Raw genomic sequence first — 21,751 nt, forward strand, 5'->3', positions numbered from 1 at the left:
CAAGAATTACTGGAAGAAGATGCCTTTACAATCATACTGATCCAAATATTTCCCCCCCTCCTTTTGTGAACGATTGCCCCCTTATTATGCATTTGTAGCATTTAATGTCTCAGTGTACGTATGCAGGGTGTGGAAAGTAAGAGCAGCCTGGAACACTACAGAGCAAAGGACACCTACAAACCTTTGCACACATTTGTGTATTTTTATATTTATTTACAGAGTAAACTCAATGAAAAAATAGTAATAAAAATGATTTTTAAAATTAATTTAATTTAATTAAGATTTAATTAAATAAACTGAACTAGCTGTATTACTAGTATTATTATTATTTATTACAATTGTATCTACAGTATAATAATCATTTTATTTGATTACTTTGATGCAAGAACGATCCACTAAACCTGGGAGATGACCTAGTGGAATGCTTGCTTGTTTGCAAGAAGCAGGAGGAACAGAAAACTGGTTGTGTATGTAAACTGGTTAAAAGAGGGTCGTCTACTAATGTAAAACTCCTCACTTATGAAAATGGACTAACTTTGGTTGCCATTTAAGGTTCAAAATGAAAAGTTTGTCCTACTTTCTGGACATTACCTTTTGCATGATTCCCTTCTCGTAGTAGTAGCGTAGCGATCGGCTCAGCTTGTCGTAGTTCATGGCCGGTCTGTTCTTCTGAATCCCCCATCTACGTGCCACCTTTGCCACACACACACACACACACACACACACACACACACACACACTAAGAATGCATCAGAGGCAGGCCGCCAACAGCTGTGATGTTAAACAAAGCTAAGAGTCCGCATTGTGCTAATGATGGAGATTAGAGCGCATGCAGCCATGACTGTTCATTACGAGCTTGTCAAACGCCCCGTGGAGGAGGAAGCAGATGTTGCGACACCTGTCTAGCACACCACCCGCCACCTGCCCACCGTCCCACCCGCCAGTCTGAACCCACAGCCCAGCGGTGCGCTTGTTTCTGTTGCCTCTACACTCGCAGGCGTTTTACTGCTTGTGTCTCAAAGTTTGTAGGATCACCTGATGGGTGGCTCACTAGCTGCAGTGTCTCTCTACGCATGTCGGTTGATAACCACAATGTATCCCACTTGAATTTCTCATGCACACAATCACTCATTCTCTATGGACAAGTCTATGGACAAAATCACTAGCCGATGTACAAGCAATGCTTGATTTCAGTCATGTCAACAACCACTTACAGTATGTCCACGTCAGCTAGCCAGTCCAAGAGGGCGTCGCCATTATCGTGTTCCACCGTAATATGGCTGATGTGCTAATGTAATAATAATGTAACTGCTGGCTCTCACCTCTTCCGGTTCGATGAGCTTGAACTCCATGCCACGGCCCGTCCAGGCGATGAAGTGCGAGTTAGACGGGTCGTCCAACAGCGCCACCAAGAACTGCCACAGCTGCAGTGAGCCTCTGCGCTGGTAGGACGGGCCCTCGCGGTACAGGCCCGCCTCCTGCTTGATGTCGCCTGCAGAACAACGATACGGCATCAAACGTGTGCAGCAACAACAAAAAGTGGCGGACAGTCTTTGAGGAACTCGCCTTCCATCTTTTCCGGCACCACGCAGGTGTCGTCGTAAAAGTGCCTGGCCACTTTGTCGAACATGCAACCTGGACAACAAGAAGGAGCAACGATGTTGTGACGACTCTAAGCAGCATTGGGACAAGATCCACACGGGTCATTGCTGGTACCTTCACTCCGGTTGGCGTGGGCCAGGTAGCCATCTTGGCGAAGGTAGACTGAGTGGCAGCTGGGCACCTCCGCTGAAAGTCAGACAAGAAAAGGAGCGGCTGTTGAAAGCGGCCCCGAGGCGACTCAAAAGAGTCACAGTCTGCTCACTCGCTGCACCACTGGCTCTGATTAAAGAACCAGACCCTCGCAGCCCCCGGACCGAGCTCGTAATATCACACCGCTAATACGCGCTCGCGGCGTCTGGAAGATTTGGCAACGAATAGGAAAAAAAAAACACAAGCTGCCAAGACAGGCACAAAGACAACCTGAGAGCTTCTCTGTGTTAAATGTTGCGCTATTGTAGTGTGTTAGCATGGCATTAGGCTAGCATGAAAGAGTGTTAGCATGATGCTTGCCTTGAGGGTGTCAACATTTGAATGTGCTGTGAGCTCATATATGCCCCCCTCCCTCCTCCTGCTTTGAAAACGCCCTGTGTGACACTTACGCACGGACTGGTTATGTTTGCTGTCAGCTAATGATAGCAATTTGGCAAAGTTTAGCTACTCATGTTAGCCATCATTGAATGTATAGCCCAGGGGTGTCCAAACTTTTTCCACCGAGGGCCGCATACTGAAAAATGAAAGGACGCAAGGGCCACTTTGATGTTCGGTAAGGCAGCACATGAAGATATGCCAAGAACTTACGTAGCTATTAGATATTTCAAGAAAAAAAAACTACCGGTACACCTCAGCTTTGTCACATAGGTGAAAAAGCCTGTTATTAGTATCAACTTCACTCCGTGCTCTTTTTTTCCCCCACAAAGTTCAATGTTCTTAAATAATTGCTTTTTCTTTTCATAACATTATGACTTTATTTACATAGTATTTTGACTTTATTCCCATAATATTTGGACTTTTTACTAAAATAAGGCGTTAATTAATTACGCATGGCACGGAACGTGGCGGAATGGAAGTATTGGAGCAAGATGAGTCAGCTGGCCCTATGGATGGATTTTATTACAAAAAGGCCAATGATGGAACAGCCAACAAACAGCAGCACAATCTGCAGAAGGAATTTAAGTTTCACCAAAGCTGTTCAAGCTGGGGGCACCATGCTAACGCTAAGCATGCACATGTTGGGGCTGCTAGTTCAACAGCTAGCTTGCCACGGACGATGCTGAATGACCGCAGGCCATTAGGTAAGGATACCTCAGATTAAAAAAAAACAATTGCACGGGACTGTAGACCAGTTTGCATTGTTGAGGACATGGGACATGGGTTTGGCGCAGGTTTTGAAAGCCCTGAACACATCCTACACGCCACCATCACGTGCCACCGTAACGCTCAACATTCATGAGCTCTATGACACAGAAAAGAAAATAAAGGAAGAGATTTTGGCTCAAGCGAAGTATGTCACGGGACGTCAGTGAGTAATAAGGACCTGAGCGTGACTGGGCATCACATCACTGACAAATGGCAACTGCACTTTGCGCCAAATATAAAGACTGGAGAGCGTCATTGTGCTGCAGCGTGCAAACAACAGTTCCTAACTGTTGCACACAATTGGCACATTCAAAGTAGGGATGCTCCTATCAGGGTTTTGTGCTGCCCATTCCGATACCGATAACGATCATCCCTGAGTGAGATCGGCCGATACTGATACTGATCACATGGATTAACTGTACATTTTTCAATATATTTGTTATGTGTGGTATTGGCCAGGGGTGCCGTTAGACAATTCCACAGGCCCCTGTCAAATAGATAATTATTAAAAAATAAATGTTTGGGCGGATTGTCTTTTTTTGCCTTCATTTGTGTGAAAGGATTTTTGTACTGTTTGACACAAACCTAAATTGAACTTGACGCATGTTTTGGAGAAATACGAATACATGGGAAATAAACTGTTCAATAATTATATTTTAGCTCAAGATAATAAAATGAGCAGAATAAAATAATACAAATAAATAAAATAGAAGTCTGTCCTGCTCGACTTAAAAGAGAATAAATTGCATGTCCGGGTTGCAGGGGTGCCCAGCATTCATCACTATTAGAGCTGCCAACTATTTGTCTTTTATTTATAATTGGCAATATTTCAGTGGTACACTACTTTATTTACCAACATCTCCACTCAGTGTGGCCATGGTCTTTATGCTATGTTGTGCTTATCTGTCATTATATAAAAGCCATAAAGTCTGAATTCAACAGTTATGTAAAAAAAAACAAAGAGCTGAAGCAAATATTTTTTTAGCCTTTAGTCAAATCAGCTGGCAAGATAGGAGACCCCTGGGGGAGTATCAGCATCTATCTGAGGCTGGACAGACTGTGTGCATTCATGAAACAACCACACACAAATGGTGTTTTGAGGATAAGACATAATTAGTATGACAATAACCTTCTATGACTCTGTGGTGGCCTCAGTTATCTTCTATGCTGTGGGCTGCTGGAGAGGGGGCAGCACGGACAGGGACAGGAGCAGGATCAATAGACTGATCAGGAGAGCGAGCTCTGTTCTGAACGGTCCTCTGGACTCCGTGGAGGAAGTGGGGGAGAGAAGGATGTTGGCTAAGCTGACATCCATCATGGACAACACCTCTCACCCGCTACATGACACTGTGGGTTCCCTTAGCAGCTCCTTCAGCAGCAGACTGTTACACCCACGGTGTAAGAAGGAGAGGTTCCGCAGGTCCTTCATACCGACCGCTGTCAGGCTCTACAACACCTGCACCACCTGAACCATGTTGTAATCACTATGTATTCTTTACTTGCGTATCTTGCTTGCTGCTGTAACAAGCGAATTTCCCTGCTGTGGGATTAATAAAGTACTATACATACATACACAATAAGAGAGTAAAGTTGTTCAGTGACACTTGAAAAGTCAGTACGTACCCCATGAATGTGGTATCCACTCATGGCTTTCCCGTGGGACAAAAACAAGCTCCGAACTAACTGCATTGCTTGTTTGTTTTAAAAACAAAGCATCACTGTGATAAGAAGTCGCATTTGGAGTCTGAAGACCAGAAGCTAGGCGGATAACTGTAGCTAACTGCTAGCTAGCTGCCGCCAATGTGAAGTACAGCCAGTGACAGGCAAAGCGTGTAAACAAAGATGCAAGAGAGTGAACCCTCCTGTTGTCTCCTCCCCTCTTTGTCCCTGTACGTGGAGGCACGGCTACCTTGGCTAGCAGCAAATTAGCCTCATGAGCAAGCCTACGCTAACATGAATGACGGCACAAAAGCGATGCCACATCACCAGTGTGGCAATATTTCGCTTTTAAACAGAATGAACAAGGTGGGCGCATGAACACCAACAAACTGAGATGTCGCATTTGTTCGAAAGTAGTGACGAGGACGCAGGGGAATACGACCAACTCTATGCACGCCTAAAACGGAGGTGGAAAGGAGCCTTCGTCCCGACAGTCAGTCGGTGTCGCTCGCTACTTTGCAAAAGAAATGCAGCGTTTTGTTCGCCGCACTTATTACATGTTGCAAAGGTTACAAAAAGCGGCAAAATGTATTACAAAATTCAGCGTTATTACATAGTGATGTGAAAATGTATTACATGATTACATATTGCACCATTATTACATAATGCGGCGTTACACAGCATGATAGCACATTTATTAATGGCTAGCATGCTAGCATGACAGTTTGTGTTTTGCTTTTTGAAAATACAAATGAGACAAAATCTCGTGGCTAATTCTCTCTGAAGTGTGTGTAATATTTCTCAGTTCCACGGCAGCTGAGGCCTATGATCAAAAACGGCCAAACAGGCTCCAAAGTGAATGTTCAATAATCTTCACTTAGGCCCGTAAAAATTTCTCTGAAAGTCATCACGCTAATGGCCTCGTGGCGGAAATTGTCGCTAATCGTTGCTAAACAAATTAGCCGCTCCCGTCCCGTCGCCCCGTCAACATGGCAGCCGCTCGTCACTTCAAACCCCAAAAACTCCACAAACTGTATGCTTTCTACTGTTATCCTCTACGCTACTGTGTTATTTAATGTGTCATGCCAAAAGCAATGGCAGTGTGCGGAAAAAAAGACAACACCGACTGCCTCAAAGTGTGCTTCACGAATGGAGACGACGACATGATGGAGCTTGAGGATCTCCAGAGGCTTCTGCTAATGACCCTTGCCCTCCAAATAAGACCAGAGGACGAGTGTAGGAGGACAGATTTACAGCTTTAACCAGGCGTAACCTCCACCCACTCCCCTATTAGAGCACCACAGGAAATGGTGACCGCTGCAGACACCCTGTCCAACCAGATCCCCTTCCCTAATAATGGGCAAACTCAATCAGCCCCTCCTCCCTCATTCCTGGAACAATAACGCTTCAACGCAGCCAACACCAGAGTGGAGAGCCAGCATCAGGAATTCAAAGTTGCTCACCTGAGTCGTAATTGAAGTCCCTGGGCTCCTGCTTGATCATCATGGTGGCGGGGTACAAGTGGGGCAGCGGCGCCCCCATTATGGCTGGGTGCTCAAACAGGGGGTCGGCGTACTCCTGCTTGAAGCCTTGCGGAGGGAAGGGAATGCTGGGCTCTGACATCTGCCGGTGGTAGATGGGGCGTCCGTCGCGAGCCATCGTTGGGGGGGAGGGGAACGAGTGGCATGGCTCTGAAAGTTGGCGCCGAAATCTGAGAGCCATAAAACATGATTTACTCTTATTAGCCACGTGGGCCAAGCATAACATACAAGTACTTTAGGAACTACAAACTCCTTGGCAGTGGTTAACTTATTTTTACACTTGTATGACAGCAAAGCGTGTTAAAAATTGCTTGTAGACTTGATAAGGGTTTTAGCATTCAGACAGTTTCTGCTGCCTTTACAGCAGGGGTGTCCAAACTTTTTCCAGTGAGGGCCACATACTGAAAAATGAGAGGATGCAAGGGCCACTTTGATATTTTGTAAATATATTAAGAAGAAAGAAAGAAAAACTGCATCTCAGCTTTGTGATACTTGCAGGTGAAAAAGTCTATTATTAAAAGCAACTTTGCTCTTTTTTCTGCATTTTTTAAATTTTTTTTTTTACTTTCTTCTCAAATAATCTTAGTAAATGTTCTTTTTGGAGTATTATGACTTCATTCCCATAAAATTTTGACTTTTTACCCAACCTCATTTTCCAAAAATTACAACTTTAAAAAATAACTAAATAATAATAAATAATTGTTAATATTTCAACTCTGTACTACAAAAAATGACGTTATTTTTCCTCATAATATTACAAGTGTGTTCTTGCAAAATTGCCATTTTTTTCTTGTTAGAATACAACTTTTTTCTCTTAAGATTTTGACTTTATTCTAAAATTATGCATGAAGCAAAAAATAACCTTCTACCCAAAAATGTAAAACAATTCTTATCAACAAGAGAAGAGAAATATGATCTTAGGGGAAAATTAAAGCTAAAAACACTTGTATGCACGGACAACGCTAAAAACTTTCAGCATTTCTGTATGTGGAATGAAGTTGTGGAACGGATTGAGTAAGAATCTCAAACAATGCACTAAAATGAGTGATTTCAAGAAAAAGTACAAGCAGTTGATTTTCACAAAATACAAAGAAGAGACCTGAACCACTGTGTACATACAATACTACAGTACTGTATATCTAACCACTACCACACTGACTACTAACTCTTCATATACTATATGTGCCCTGCGATTGGCTGGCGACCAGTCCAGGGTGTACCCCGCCTCTCGCCTGAAGTCAGCTGGGATAGGCTGCAGCGCACCCCCATGACCCTAATGAGTATAGAATAGAAAATGGATAGATGGATAATATTACATTATTCTTGTAAAATGATGACTTTTTTCATGAGATTACACCTTTTTTTCTTCATATTTTGACTTTATTCTTCTATTCCTTCTGCAGATTTTTCCAATTTTGCTGCTGTTGGTTTTCTTTTTAGGTTTCTTGTTAATTTATACTTTTAGAATGTGCTGCGGGTCAACAAAAAAACGCGTTAGAAGCCCCTGGTTAACAGCCAATGCTAACTTCCGGTTAGGGAGCCACCATACCTGTGGTCCATGGCGTAGGCGCCATCAGGGAGCGTCTGTGAAACCGGCACGTGGGCGTAGGTCCGGTCAGGTTTGGGTGTCGGGGCAGCTGTGGGTGAGGCATGATGTAAGGGGGACACTGGGGTGCTGCAGGGGGGTGTCACTGGGCTGGAGGGCTTCATTCCTGCGTGCTGCTTCTGCTCATAGGCACTGCGGCAGGGCAAACACCATGTTGCACTCATTGTTATTTTGCAGAAATTACTGTCGGCATAAATTCACTCCTTTCTGGGTTATCATTTTTTTTATTGAAACTGCAGAATTTATTTCAATTAAATTACAGCAATACGTGTAAATACATTTCAATACATAAACATTAATAATAATAATTAATATTAAGTAAATCAAATGAATAATAACTACAATAAAAAAGCAATAACAATAAATAAGCAAATAATGCCCATTTCTATGACATTCCATAGTTATTTTCTACAGAATTTGTGATTAAAACTGATCGTACGTCTGCCGACTTCTATTTCTAGTTCTGCCAACATGTTTTCTCCCTTTTCCCCTCGATCAAATGTTTATGTTTGATGTGTGCACCGACGCGTTTCTGTGATGTCACGCAATTTAAACTGTGTGCGATAATTCATCAACTGTAAAGACAAAAATAGCCTCAAAATGATGTGAAACTGAAAATGAAAATCAAGATTGGGTGCAACTAAGCAACACTAACACACTCTTTCAAGTCAATTTCAAACACTCTCAACGTGTGCCCACTTCTCCACATACAAGAAGCAAGTCATTTCAAATGCATTAGAATATATTCCAACCACTAATGGGGAGAAATATCGGGACTAAAGAGAAAGGGTCCGCATGGGTGCACATAATGTGACGCCACTGAAAGAGTGCAGCACAAACCTGACGTTGTACAGGCACTTCTCTCCATACTGGAGCTTGAAGGGCCGCTCTTGACTGCAGGTGGAGCCCAGCTCGGAACACGGGCTGTGCAGCTCTCTCTTGATTTTCAACTGCAGTCCGTGGAACGCCACTACATCGGGAAAGGAGGAGGAAATGAGTCATTTAGGATGGCTGCACATTAAATAGGAGCATTGCAAGGTCAAACTCCACGACATGGACTACAGTATTGGGACACCTTATTAGAAAAAGAGGACAACGTGGGAGGTGCTTGCAACTGTAACAACTTCCAACATCTCTTCTTGGAAGACTTCGGGGACAAGATTTCGGTATTGCTCATTTGCGACATCAGAAGTCCTTCACATTAAAATTGATCGGCGCATGCGTTGCTTTGTGCACTAGGAACACAAATGGGCATTTCCCAAAAGTGTTCCCACAAAGTTGGAAGCCTGCAATTGTCCAAAAATGAATAAATAAAAATAAAATAAATAAAAAATTAGATTGCATGTGAATCACTTGCTAGGATGAAGAATAAAGGTTCAGAGACAGCAAAAAACTCTTGTCCAAACGATTCATTCATTCACAGAGTGTTGGCCATGGGTGATGCTGAAAGATGGATGTGATAGATTGTGATCAACATCACCATGCAACAATACACTACACGCTGTCTGCCACATCAAAAGAGAGTGACAGTAGACCTTCATTGTGTTTGCTCACTAATGAAGAGCCATTGAAGCTGAAAGAGTTCGGACGTGGATGGAGCATCTCCGCTAATCTTATTCCCATGTTGACAGATTCAGCTGGGTCACGTAGATGCTTCCCCTGCCTTCAGCTGGATGTCAGTATGACCCTGACCACAGCAAGTGGACCTGCATTGATTCTAGAAGGTGGCCTGGGAGCTTCTGTGCTCTCAGACAAAACACCAAGACTCTGTCAAGCACCTGACCGGCGATGATTAACATCCTGTCGTCTCGAGTCATGATCGACGCTAATCTGATTCTGACCAGAACTCGGCCAGTCCCACAAAAAGCCTGGTTCCTGCTGCCAGAGGCTTGGAGGAATAGATTTGCGATGTTTACACTGTGCTTGAAGTCTCCGAGAAGATGATGTTTCCTGGAGACTTTCTCATAACTTGACTGACAGCTGCCGTATGAGCGAGGGCGGCTCTGCCAACACTTCATCTGATGCACAGCTGGGCCCCTGGGAGCCCGGCGTGGCAAAGCTCGCTGGGGGCCTGACCTTTCCAGGTCATCGATCGGAGGTCAAAAGAACACTTCCTACGGGGAGACCTTTAGTGACACGAGCATGGCATAACACGTCAGGCACAAATCACAACAGCTCAGACGCGCCTCATTTTAACAGCAGTATGATAAAAAGACACAATGTAATGATCCCACAAGAGCTGTGTTCATGGTGGTTATTATTGTGGCCGTACAAGTGTTCTCTATCATACTGTTTCTAACACATCGGCTTCCAAACCGTACGCCTTCAACACAATCGTCAAAAATGGTGACAAAAGTGAAAAGAGAAGCTAGACCCTGCATCAAAACATTTTTTGGACCCTGCCTAATATTCACAAAGATCAGTCATGTGTTTTTTTCTTAACCTAACAATGATATACAGTACCAGTCAAAAGTCTGGAGACATTTTGTCATTCAATAGGATGGTCTGACCAATTATAGTCATTCATATAGACTTTATAGATCATAATCAGACGATTACAGTCATCAGAACAAAGCTGTCAAACTCAAGGCCCGGGGGCCAGATGTGGCCTGCCACATCATTTTATGTGGCCCGAGAAAGCCTGGGAATATTGCGTGTCAATCATGCACTTCACCTTTTTCCTTCAAAATGTATTTTTTCTTTCATTTCGACAAAAAAAAAATGTTACTGACTGCAGTCAACTTTAATATTATCCTGCAACAAGATACTCCTGAACGTCTGCTCGACAACTTGACATTCTCACTTCACTTCTCAATTCAAAGCAGCTTATCCATCAATGTGTTACATAAATATAATAATCAAATGCATGGATAATTGTGTAAAAATATCATGAGGTTATATTCATATTTATATTCAAATATATTGACAGCTACCAGCGGCCCTCTGAGGGATGCCCTCAATGAACACACATTTGACACCCCCTGCATTAGAGAATAGATGCTCACCCTAAATTCCGGTGTATAAGCCACACCCACTACATTTAGAGGAAAAAATAGTTTTGTCCAGTACATACTGTATATAAGCCGCACCGGACTATAAGCAGCACATGTCCATGTCATAAAATGGCATATTGTGCCGCACAAGAGTCTGTGAGGACCAGGCAGCTCTTTATTTGACAGGAGCAAATCAGGAGCTATGAAAAAACTCAAGATGCGCTCGTCAACCCATTGGAAATTGTAGGTCATTACTCAATATAACAGTATGACTCACTGTGTCATCTAACAAAGAACACTAAACTCATCACACAGCAACTTAACACTCAAAATGTATACCTGATAAATACACAACATAAAAAATACACAACATGACATATAACATTTACCAATAAGAGTTTAAAATGAAAAATACAACTGTTTTAAAGTTTTCCCATAATGCATTTCTGAGCAAAGAATTTCACTGGAGGACAAGCAGCGGAAAATGGATGGCTGGATGGATGGCGCTGCAATGCTCTGTCCAGCAGAGGGAGCCAGAGGAGCCCAGAGGGAGGCTGGTGTCATTGCAGCGCCCCGGCAGGCACCAATTAATGCGTTGCTCAGACGCAATGCATTATGGGAAAACTTCCTGTCCACATATCCGGAAGACATTTATTCCAACACACACGAGCATGAGTCTTATTTATGTCTTACTTTGTCTGGTTATATCTATTATATTGGGTAATAGGAGTATCAAGGTGATTATACAAGTGTTAGTTCATGTCTAGACAGCTCTAATATTGAAATTCGTATTTAGAAGGTTGAAAACAGGTTTTCTATGCAATAACTACGCAAATAGTCCATTTATAAAGAATGAACCCAACTTTGCAAAAATTCACATATTACGGTCAGGTCTGGAACCAAGTAACAGCAATAAAAAAGGGATGACTGTATTTCACACTTTTTATATCAAAAAACTTCAAAATCATATGGTATGTCGGTAATCCAATTTTTTTTAATTCCTCAATGTCGGAATTTGCCCTCAAAAAATCCATATCCATATGATTGATACTGTACATGATGAACACATGCTAGGCAGAAGTAACAATAATACTACTGTACTGTACATCTAATTGATCCTTATCTTTGTAAAGGCTTTTGTAATAGCACCAACAGGTTCACTTTGTGTTCTTATTAAATATGTGTTTAGTTTCTTTTAGGTATTTTACACGGTGTTTTACCTTGACATATTTCGACTGTTACGTGCGGTCTTCCTCTCCAAGAACTTCCCACTTTGGCTTCTTCTCCTCAGTGATCACCAAACCAAGACCAAGCTTACTCAACGCATGTGACTATGGCGAAGTAATGTCAATAGAGATCTTTAATTCCGACGGCGTCACATGTTACCATTACGCACGGCCACGGGTAAGAAGTGGAAATGTCACAATAGATTTTCGGCGGCGGGGCGCCAAGGTGGCACACCGAGGTACGCTAATCAATAGCTAGACGAGAACACGAGACACTTCCTTTTGAGTCCAGAATGTCACGGCGTGATTGCACTCGTTATCTGCTCATTGATTAAGAAGCTGGAGCCTCTTAAAAGAGGCAGTTAAAACAATTAGCGGCTCTATTTGGAATGCTAATGTTCTCTTGGCTGCTGGTGACGCACATGCACTTCTTATTTAGTCCTTTTGACTTTTTTCACATTATCTGTAATTTAGTGTTTTGTATAAATATTAAAACAAACAATTTTACTACAACTAACTTTTTTTTTTAATGAAAATGAATGCGTCCTTGGTTGTGACATGTGCATTCTCAGGTACAAATGGTGTGTTTTTGGCCTAAGCTTCGCTCATATTTGGCAGATACTTCTCCAGCCCATTCATTAAAAAAAAAAAATTAAATAAATTTAAAAAAAAAGCAGGTCTTTTGGCAACAGCGAAAAAGCTTCCCTTCCATTTTCACCTACTGTAGGTGCTCGCCTTCCCTGTCAAATGACGGCAGCGGAAAGATCGGCAAGGAACGTGTGGCCTCATTTTACACCTCCTCTACTCCGTCCTTCCCTGCTAAGTTATGCTAATGGTAAGCATCTGTGGTGGAGCTGGAGACAAAAGAACCTTCTCCTCCTCCTTCAGCTGGAGGACGCGGCGGCTTCCAGGCCGCCACCATGCTGCTTCCACGCCAGGATGACATTGAAGACGGCCAAGTCACCTCGGCAGAGTTTGACCTTTGTCTCATATTTTAGTACAAGTAAAAACAATATGCTCATCACTGCAGTCCACTGCTACAAATTTAATTCTTAGTATGTCTTTGCAGTTTTTTTTACAGCTCCAAGAACAAACTACACAAATTCCACTAAATAAGCTGTCTTTTTGCTTTTTACTATCTGAGTGCGGAGTCACGTATTTTAATTGTTTGCTGGCTTCACCTTGTCAAACATATCTCCATGTGGACTTAAATCACATTATTATTATTGTTGTTTTAAATAACCAAAATGTGATGTTTTAATACTTGCAAAATAGCAATTTTGCTAGCAAAAAAAAATGTTAACTCAAGGCTTTATTTCAGCAATTTTTGGCTTCCTTGTGTGTATTATCTGTGATTGGATCCTTAAATAACTTGATTAATGAAACATACTTGTATTTCTAAAGCACGTGTCAAACTCATGGCCCGGGAACCAGATCTGGCCCATCACATAATTTTATGTAGCCCATCAAAGCCTGGAAATAATGTGCTTTAAAAAATTTCAAAAAACACAATCTTTCTTGCCAAATTGGAAAACTTAAATGTTATTAAAATGAAATGCTAAAAATAAATGTTCTATGTATTTTGACAGAATGATATATAATAGTCCTATCTGATCTTGCAACACTTACAATTTCAGTTATCCATCAATTTGTTACCGTAATTAAAAAAACATAATGATCAAAGTCATGGGCAATCATTTCATAACATCATGAGGCAATTACACATTTATATTCATGTACGGTATATAAGCTGTTACAAGGCAACCATAACTGTAATATGACCTAAATGAAAACGAGTTTGACACCCCTGGTCTAAAGCAAAGAATCTTTTCTCTAACACTAACAAGAGCCACTGTTACATAGCGTATACTTCCATTTCATAACCAAAAGCAGAACAAGTGAGCCTTTCTGCCTTTCCTTTCACAAATATGTTTTGAAGTGAGGCATCTGGCCTGTGCAGTGTACACATTGTGCACTTGTTGGCTTTATTTTCAGCTGTGGATTCAGGGTAGTATTTACAGTAGCAGTGTTGTTTTTGTGGTTTTAATGATTATAATAGAAGCTGCTAGTGTTTTTGTTAGTGTTTGCAGTTTAGTGGTCCAGTGATGCAAAGGACAAAGTTAGCTGATGCATTTGAAAGGTTTGGGTTTTTTTTTACTACCGTTATATCCTATTAAGGGTCATGCATTATCTTTGCTGACTTGGGCTGGTCCCCGCATCCTAAGGGGGCTGGGTAGGACCCATATGGGAGAGGTGCTGGCTGGGATGCCCAGCCACGGCACCCTCACTCCGCTGCCATCTGTCAGCGGCCTGCCAGTCTGCTGCAACTTTGCCAACAGGACAATTCAGATGGTCAGCAGACCACGGACCGCCCACCTCTGAAGGACAACGGGACCGTCTCGGTGACCTCTGGGCGTCGACTCTAGCCATCGAGGCACCTTAGGGGACTAAACCTGTACATTCTGCTTATTTGATTGTTTTCATTCTCAACATATCAGTCAGTTTTAAGGCTAATTCGATGAAATGTGGCTAGGATTTGTTTTTTTTTAGTTATTATTTCTGAAAATTCCAAGATCCCCTGCAATTGCAAGGTGTAGAGAATAGGAGATTTGCATATATGTCTACACTCTTTACCCCTTTTGGTCCCATTGTCTCCCATTTTAACCAAATGTTTGTTGTTACCTACTTCCTTCCACTGAAGAAAAAACAAACAAAAAAAACATATCTGTGAAGTTAAAAATAAGAGTGAAGAATATTTTTTGTGCGATACAATTTTATTACACTTTTATCAGAGGGGCTGTTTTGGGGACCCAGGCTAAAAAGTCTAACTTCATTTTAAAGGGGTCTCAAGGTCTAGAACCACTTCGGGACGGTTAAGGCCAATTTCCACGACCGGCAAACTTGTTTGTACTATCAGGGGCCATCATATATGTACAGTATGATCAAATAAGCATACTGTACAGTATGCTTATTATTGCATATTTTGACTTTTGGGGTTTTTTTTTTAAGCAGTTCTTAGTTCCATTTTTAGAATTGTATAGTGGCCTGTACATGGTTCCCCACCTCTGATCTAAATGCAGTGCGATGGCTTTAATACGCTTTTATTGGAGCTTTCTCTGTCAATCAATCCATCAGTGTGGCCACATTAATCCCGGTGATATCAAAAATAAACATCAGACTGACGCCTTTAAAGGCAGGGGTCACAAATGTTAAGAGTAGTTTTAAAAAGTGTTTAAAAGGGATGAAGTGTAATCAGCGTGAACTTCTTGATGTGTCATTTCAAGTTGTAGGAGGAAGAAAATAGAAGTAAAACAAAGACCACCCTCTGTTTTTCCCAGCGCCAACAGGATGCTGCTTGAAGATCCAACTTCATTCGTATGTGAAAGCAATGTCTTAAATCACTTCCACTTTTTTTTTTGGTTAAAGGGCATTTAGGACATCAGAAAAAGAAGCAGTGGGCCTTTTGGTGGCATTTCTCACAGTTTCTTGGCTGGTCCCGAAGACATGTGCTTGCCATGGACCCCACCGGGAGTACCACCCACCAACATTCATGGCAGAAACCCGCCGTGCCAAGTCGCCAAGGCGAACCAGCTACGTGACACTCGGCGAGAATGCGCGGGCTGGAGAGTCACCTGGCTGGTTCGCCACGGCGAAAACGCGCGGACTGGTGTCAACTGCAATTTCCCTCCAGAGTATTCTTAGAAAGGTTGCTTTTTTTCCTTGTTGTGCTTTCATTGTGTAAAACATCCACCAAGCATGGATTTAATTTCCAAAGTCCTTATTTAGAAAATGCAGCCGCACAAGGAAGGTGCGTACAAAAAGCACTTTGAGGAAAAGGTCGGGGGGGAGGAAGGGTCTTGCGAGATGAGAACATTTCTATTCTGGAAAAAATAATTCAAAACAACCCACCTATCCCCCATCCCCTCCCTAAATCAGGTGACACTCAGCCTGGCCCTCCCAATGTTAAAAATATCCTCTAAAAACAATATTCCTGCCTATGCAAATAAGAACACACTCCACAGTTTGAACATGACACACACACACACACACACACACACACTCGTGTTGGTTGGTTGGTTACTCACAGTTTTCAGTCTGGAAGTCGGGGACAAACTGCTCGTCATTGTCAGGAACCTGAGCTGCAAGCACAAAGAAGACAGACGAGGTGTTTGTGATGTTGATCACAGCGCTACAAGGTCCAAACGGCATCACAGGTTCTTTTAACACACACCCTCTTCCATCTTGAAGCTTGGAGAGCCCTTAAAGGATTCTAGCGTCACTCCAAGTGGGGGGGGGGGAGAAATATATTCTACTTTTTATTTTATTTTATCACCTAATTATCTCTGGATGCATTTACCCTGAATCATTTCTGACATATAACATGTTTTTAAATGGATTTATAAGGGAAAAGGTTGCATTTGCAATTTAGCCTCATTGCCAGGACAACAAAAGTGGGACAAAGATCCAAATCCAACAAGTATATCGCAAATATAATTTTTGTAATTGAACAATGTTTATTATTGTGGTTGTAGTTTGCAGTGGTGTACTGCGGCTCTTTGACATTTTCACCCTGTAATGTGACTAAATATGACACACAAAACAGCTCTAGGTACGATACAATACAATCAGAATAAACCTACAGTATGTGTGGATGTCATTACATTGTGTACCGAATAAAGTGATGCGAGTAATCTCCAAATCCAAAACATTAAAAGACTTTGTTTTTAGGATAAAAATACATGCTATTCATTGGACATGTTGTTTCGGTGACCCTGTAGCTGGTAATCCCACTTCCTGTCAGCGTCTGCCAGCAGTCAGCCTCCCATCGTTAGCAGCATCTAATTGGCTTCCTCCCTACTGATGAATCCACCTGTACACCTGCCGCCTTGGCTCTCCTCTTCCAAAGCTCGCCCAAAATGCTCAACCCACAATCCAGCTCAACGTTGGCGGGTCAAAGAAGAGTCGCTTTAAAGGCGTCCATTAGCACGTCTATTTATACACGCGCTGCGAGGTGGAGCCTCATTATCGTCGCAGCATCGCCAGCCCGCCTCGACATGTCTACTTAGCCTCTTGTTTTAAAAAATAATTTTTTTTGACAGTTTTCATGCAACGTGGGATGAGGTGCGAATTGATGAGCGTAACCAATCAACAGATGATGCCTCTCAGCGCTACCACATGTCATGCGACCCACAGGGCAATTCACTTCAACCAATTGTGTCAAAGTCATCACGGTTATTATTATTTTTATTATTATTAATATTATTATTATTATTATTATCATCTTGTTATTAGTTTACTCAACAACAAAAAAATACCGTTAAGAACGTTAATAAAAATTGTGACATTTAGTGATTAACTTCACTTTAATGACAAAGCCTAAAGATAAAATCGAAAATTGAAAAAAGAAATGATAATACAGTAAGATAAAAGATTAATTCAAACAAGAATGCCAGTTAGCTTCGTTGGCCAGCCATCACGCCGTAGACATTATGTAGGCTAAACACCTTTTTTTTAAGCACTTAAAGTACTTGTAAGATACATTCTGCAGCTTTTACAGCACCATGTGATAAATTTTCAACATATCTATTTAAAAAGAGACAAAATTATTTAATTGCAGAAAGACTAGAAATTACGGGGAAAACCCCCACAAGTTTTACATTTCAAAATGCGTCAGTAAACAGTCCTTGCTTGTTGTGTTGATATTTACAAGTAAAAAGTTGCACTTTCACGCACTTAATCCAAATTTCCAAACCTAAAAAAACGGCACATGAAAATTCAAGCACGCATAAAGGCAACATATTGGAGCTCAGCAGCTGCTTCTAGCCCCCCCACCCCGTTCGTCCCTTACCCACATTAATGTGAGGCTCTGGGTGGGAAATGGACACAGGAAGGTGAGTATGAAATAGAAAAAATAGAAACAACAGGAAGTAGTGCACAAATGAGTGTGAGTCAGTCTGTGAATGAAACAGTTGGTCCTGGTTAGGAAAAAAAAAGACAAGTCCTGTGGAGAACTGCAGGAATGGAACGTTGTCACCATTCATACACATTAATTAATTATTTCATTCATTCACTCATTCATTAGAACAAAGCAGGTGAGGCGACCAATGCAGGCATTTAGGTGTTAAGTAAGAAAGGCTGTTTTACTTTCCAAAAACACTTGTAAGGGTCAATAAGTGCCAAGGAGAAAGAGCTTGAATGAGGATAAGTTAGGGTGGGGGTGCAGGGTGATGGGAGAGGGGTGGAGTCAAAAACATTTGCATGACAGCTGACAAAGTTCCCTCAACTTTGCGGAAATTCATTCTTGTCTCATTTCCAATTACCTGAAGTAATAAATCTTATCTGGTCTTAACAGGACAGGAAGGAAGTGGACATGTTAAGAAACCAGCGTGCTCGTCACCGTGATCCATGACGGGCTTCAGAACCATCGTCCCGAGTCTCTGGATGCTGAAATATTAAAATCCTTTTTTGTCTGCTTTTTTTTTTAATAAAAAGGATTTTTTAAAGTATTAAAGTTGTTTAAAATTGATGGCGCACTTGAGAGTACAAGTTTAGAATAAGAGCGTGATGGCTCCCTGAGCGAAGATGTCTTTAAATAGATAAGCGCACCTGTTCTGTCACCGTTGAAATATAAAATTAAAGTTATAAATATCAAATGTAAACTGTTATATACTTACAACATACAATTATATATATATATATATATACTGTATACACACACACACACACACATATATATATATATATATATATAGTTTATTAACTTAAATTTTCTCAGATGTAAAAAAGCTAAACACACTTTGCTAAGACACATCTCCAAAAGCTACAAACAAAAAAATGTGCAAACTCAACTTGAAATTTCCCAAAATGAAATTTCTTCATGCCATTATTTCTGGTCTCAAATTTAACCCAACTTGCAAAGTAAGTACAATCTAAAGTACGTCTTAGTGAGGTCAGTTCAAGTCAGGAAACATGCACTTAAAAAGAAAGAAGGTGAGGAAAAAGAAGAAGATTGCCCACTAACCAAAAGTTGGGTGCTGCAGACATGGAGGTAGGAGGACACTGGCACTTAAATCCTGAAGCATCCCGTCTCTGTTAGAGCACAGTGAGCCTGTCTTGCCATGGGAGGAAAAACATTTAAAAAGCAGAGAAAAAAAGGGGGAAAACTTTCAGGCACCAAAAAAAAAAAAAAGTCTAATTTTTGCTTTTCAGGCAGGAGGGTAGGTAAGGTAAGTGAGTCTGTCAGGAAAAAGATGATAGATCCATTCTTTTTGTGCAGGCAAGGAGGCGAAATTGAAGACGACAAGGTGATGGTGCAGCTGGAGATGATGTAGAGGAGGAAGCGGAGGGGGAGAGAGAGAGAGAGAGAGACAGAGACAGTGAGAGAGTGACAGAGGGAGCGAGAGAGAGAACGCCGGGTGGCGTGCAGCACGTTAGCTCCCGCCAAAAGCCGAGGAGACAGTGAGCGGCAGAGAGTGTTGCGCTGGTAATTTGTGATGACACTCGCAGCTAGAACCTCCTCGGTCTCCCTCAAGAGCCCCTCGCTCTCGTTGGCAGCCTCTAATGTATGCACCACACACCAGGTGCCTCTTCCACGCCGCCTTTTAATTGGACTGCCATGTCAAGCATGGAACTCCGCTCTTAAAACAACCCCCCCCCCCCACACACACACACACTACTACAACTACTACCACCACCACAGAGTCGTTTGTACCCTGACCCATGTGAGGTGCTCACCTTCTGCCAGCCACGTCTCCTGCAGGCGAAGCAGGTCCTGGAAAAGCTCTGAAGAAGAGAAGCAAAGCAGAGTGACATTTGAGGACAGGTCCGCGTGCGTACAAGGACAGTCGGACCTCAGCGGCCCAACACAATCTGTTCCAGGATGCTGGTTTACAGTTCAAAACATTTTTTCCCATTGGAAATCATGTAAATAATCTGCTCCAGGGTCAAACTGGGGCCATCATGAAGCCTTCCTTACATTTTAATATGCTCAACTGTCATAAAAGTGTAAAAAGAGGTCAATCACTGTTAACAGTGGCCCGCCAACAATAAATTCAGATTGCCACAAATACTTTTGGTGCTACTTTTTTTTGGTACTACCTGGTTGCCCTTGCTCACAAAAACATTATAATAGGACTGACTGTTAGCTTGTTGTTACAACGGCGTACAGTAGATGGCAAAGCTGCTTCTTCACACATCTCATACGCACCGACCACAACTGACTTGGTCGTGTACACTTACATGGAGCCAAGGAATTTGTTTTTTATTTTTTTAAATCGCCTGTGCATGGTATGAGGCGTACACACACGTCTACTGCTACACAATCATGTTCTGTTGTTCAATAAGGTTTAAAAACACAAGATGTTGCACATTTCTTATGACACAAACCAGAAAAAAAATGCAATGCAATGACTCCAAGTCCATTTTAGCCAATCAGAAACCCAAAGAAAGTAGTTCCTGGAAAAGGCGCATTGACGTCAACACTGACAGTAACTGAAGAATATGGGAATCAGTCACATGGACTGGGAGCAAACGGTCATGAAAATGTCCTCATTGGGAGTTTTTCATTTGCAATTAAAACCAGTTGGATGAAAACTTAACAAAAATAAACTGTCTCAAGAAATGTTACTTTTTCAGCAAAACCGGTTATGGAAATCTTCACCTTACCCATACTTAAAACATCAAGTGGAGTTTAAGGACCAAAGACCATGGAGAAATATGTTTTTTTGTTTTTTTTTTTAACAACCCCCGTGGGTGTGGAGCTAGCCTATGTTTACTAAGACTAAGCCTCGGTTTCAACAAGTCCTGGTGAAGCACCGGCACTGACAGTCAGATCCTTTTGGACCTAGATTTTGTAGCATTTTTGTACATATGACTTTGATTATCACAAAGCTTGCTGTGATGCATGGAGAGGCTGTAGTTAGCCACAAAAGAAAAAAAAAAAAACTATTGGATTCTGGCTAAAGGTTTAGCGGCCGTGAAATTACCTTCCGTGTCCACAGCCATGTTGGACTTAATCAACTTTCTCTTTCTATCGTTTGATGGCCTATGGCTGCACCTCCTCTTTTCTGGAGTCTTCTGCTAACAAGAAGAAAGACAAATCAATTGTGTTTCAGTAGCACACGTGAACAAACAACCTCATCAAGGACAGCACACATCCACAACACTCATTCTTCACACTCCTACCGTCAGGCAGACGCTACAGGAGTTTGAAGTCCAGGACCACAAGGCTGGCAAACAGCTTTTACCCACAGGCCATCAGGCTTCTCAACAAAGCACACACACACACACTCATAACACTTTATTTATTGGTATCAATGTCTCTTCTGTTGTTGTTGCTTAATTTATTGGTATTAATGTTTTGTGTGCTCTTATTCCTTTTCTTGTGTTTTCTTTCTTTTTTGGGGGGGAGAATGAACAGAATAAGAATTTCATTGTGTAGTATAACTACCTATTTTACTGTGCATATGACAATAAAACTCTTTAACCTTGAATGAGTTAAGCTCCCGGTGGTGACATGCACTCACCTACAAGTGCTCTAATGTAAAAAGCTGCTCATCACTGCAACTTTACTGTTACTATTAAATTACGGACAGAAGTTTGGACATCCATGCTGACTTACTTTGCAGTGACAGCGAGGCACTTGCTGGTCATGGGATGCTTCCATCGTGCACCTGCAGTCTCCAACAAATTGTCAGCTGTAAAAAAAAAAATTAAAAATCAACACAAAGTGGTCAAATGGTGTTGACATCTGCATGTGACACCTCGTCC

The 21,751-nt window shown here is 41.9% G+C and overlaps 1 protein-coding gene across 6 annotated transcripts in view; it reads right to left on the reverse strand.

Annotated features, from left to right (window-relative positions):
* etv1 (ETS variant transcription factor 1) overlaps window positions 1-21,751 on the reverse strand; it is a 44,975-nt gene that overhangs the window by 21,945 nt on the left and 1,279 nt on the right. For 3 of the 6 annotated variants that reach the window (XM_054782569.1, XM_054782566.1, XM_054782565.1), the window contains 12 exons: window positions 21,603-21,678; window positions 20,968-21,061; window positions 19,718-19,765; window positions 19,005-19,091; window positions 16,069-16,122; window positions 8,605-8,734; window positions 7,708-7,896; window positions 6,081-6,328; window positions 1,717-1,788; window positions 1,567-1,635; window positions 1,323-1,492; window positions 592-693 (listed from right to left, as the gene is read on the reverse strand). In XM_054782569.1, the coding sequence (XP_054638544.1) occupies window positions 592-693; window positions 1,323-1,492; window positions 1,567-1,635; window positions 1,717-1,788; window positions 6,081-6,328; window positions 7,708-7,896; window positions 8,605-8,734; window positions 16,069-16,122; window positions 19,005-19,091; window positions 19,718-19,765; window positions 20,968-21,061; window positions 21,603-21,647 (1,308 nt within the window). In that variant the 5' untranslated portion in view covers window positions 21,648-21,678. Of the gene's footprint in view, window positions 1-591; window positions 694-1,322; window positions 1,493-1,566; window positions 1,636-1,716; window positions 1,789-6,080; window positions 6,329-7,707; window positions 7,897-8,604; window positions 8,735-16,068; window positions 16,123-16,214; window positions 16,307-19,004; window positions 19,092-19,717; window positions 19,766-20,967; window positions 21,062-21,602; window positions 21,679-21,751 lie in introns of those variants that run through there. The other 3 variants (XM_054782567.1, XM_054782568.1, XM_054782570.1) reach the window with 3 other exon arrangements.

Source organism: Dunckerocampus dactyliophorus, chromosome 7 (genome assembly GCF_027744805.1).
Source record: "Dunckerocampus dactyliophorus isolate RoL2022-P2 chromosome 7, RoL_Ddac_1.1, whole genome shotgun sequence".
NCBI classification, from domain to species: domain Eukaryota; kingdom Metazoa; phylum Chordata; class Actinopteri; order Syngnathiformes; family Syngnathidae; genus Dunckerocampus; species Dunckerocampus dactyliophorus.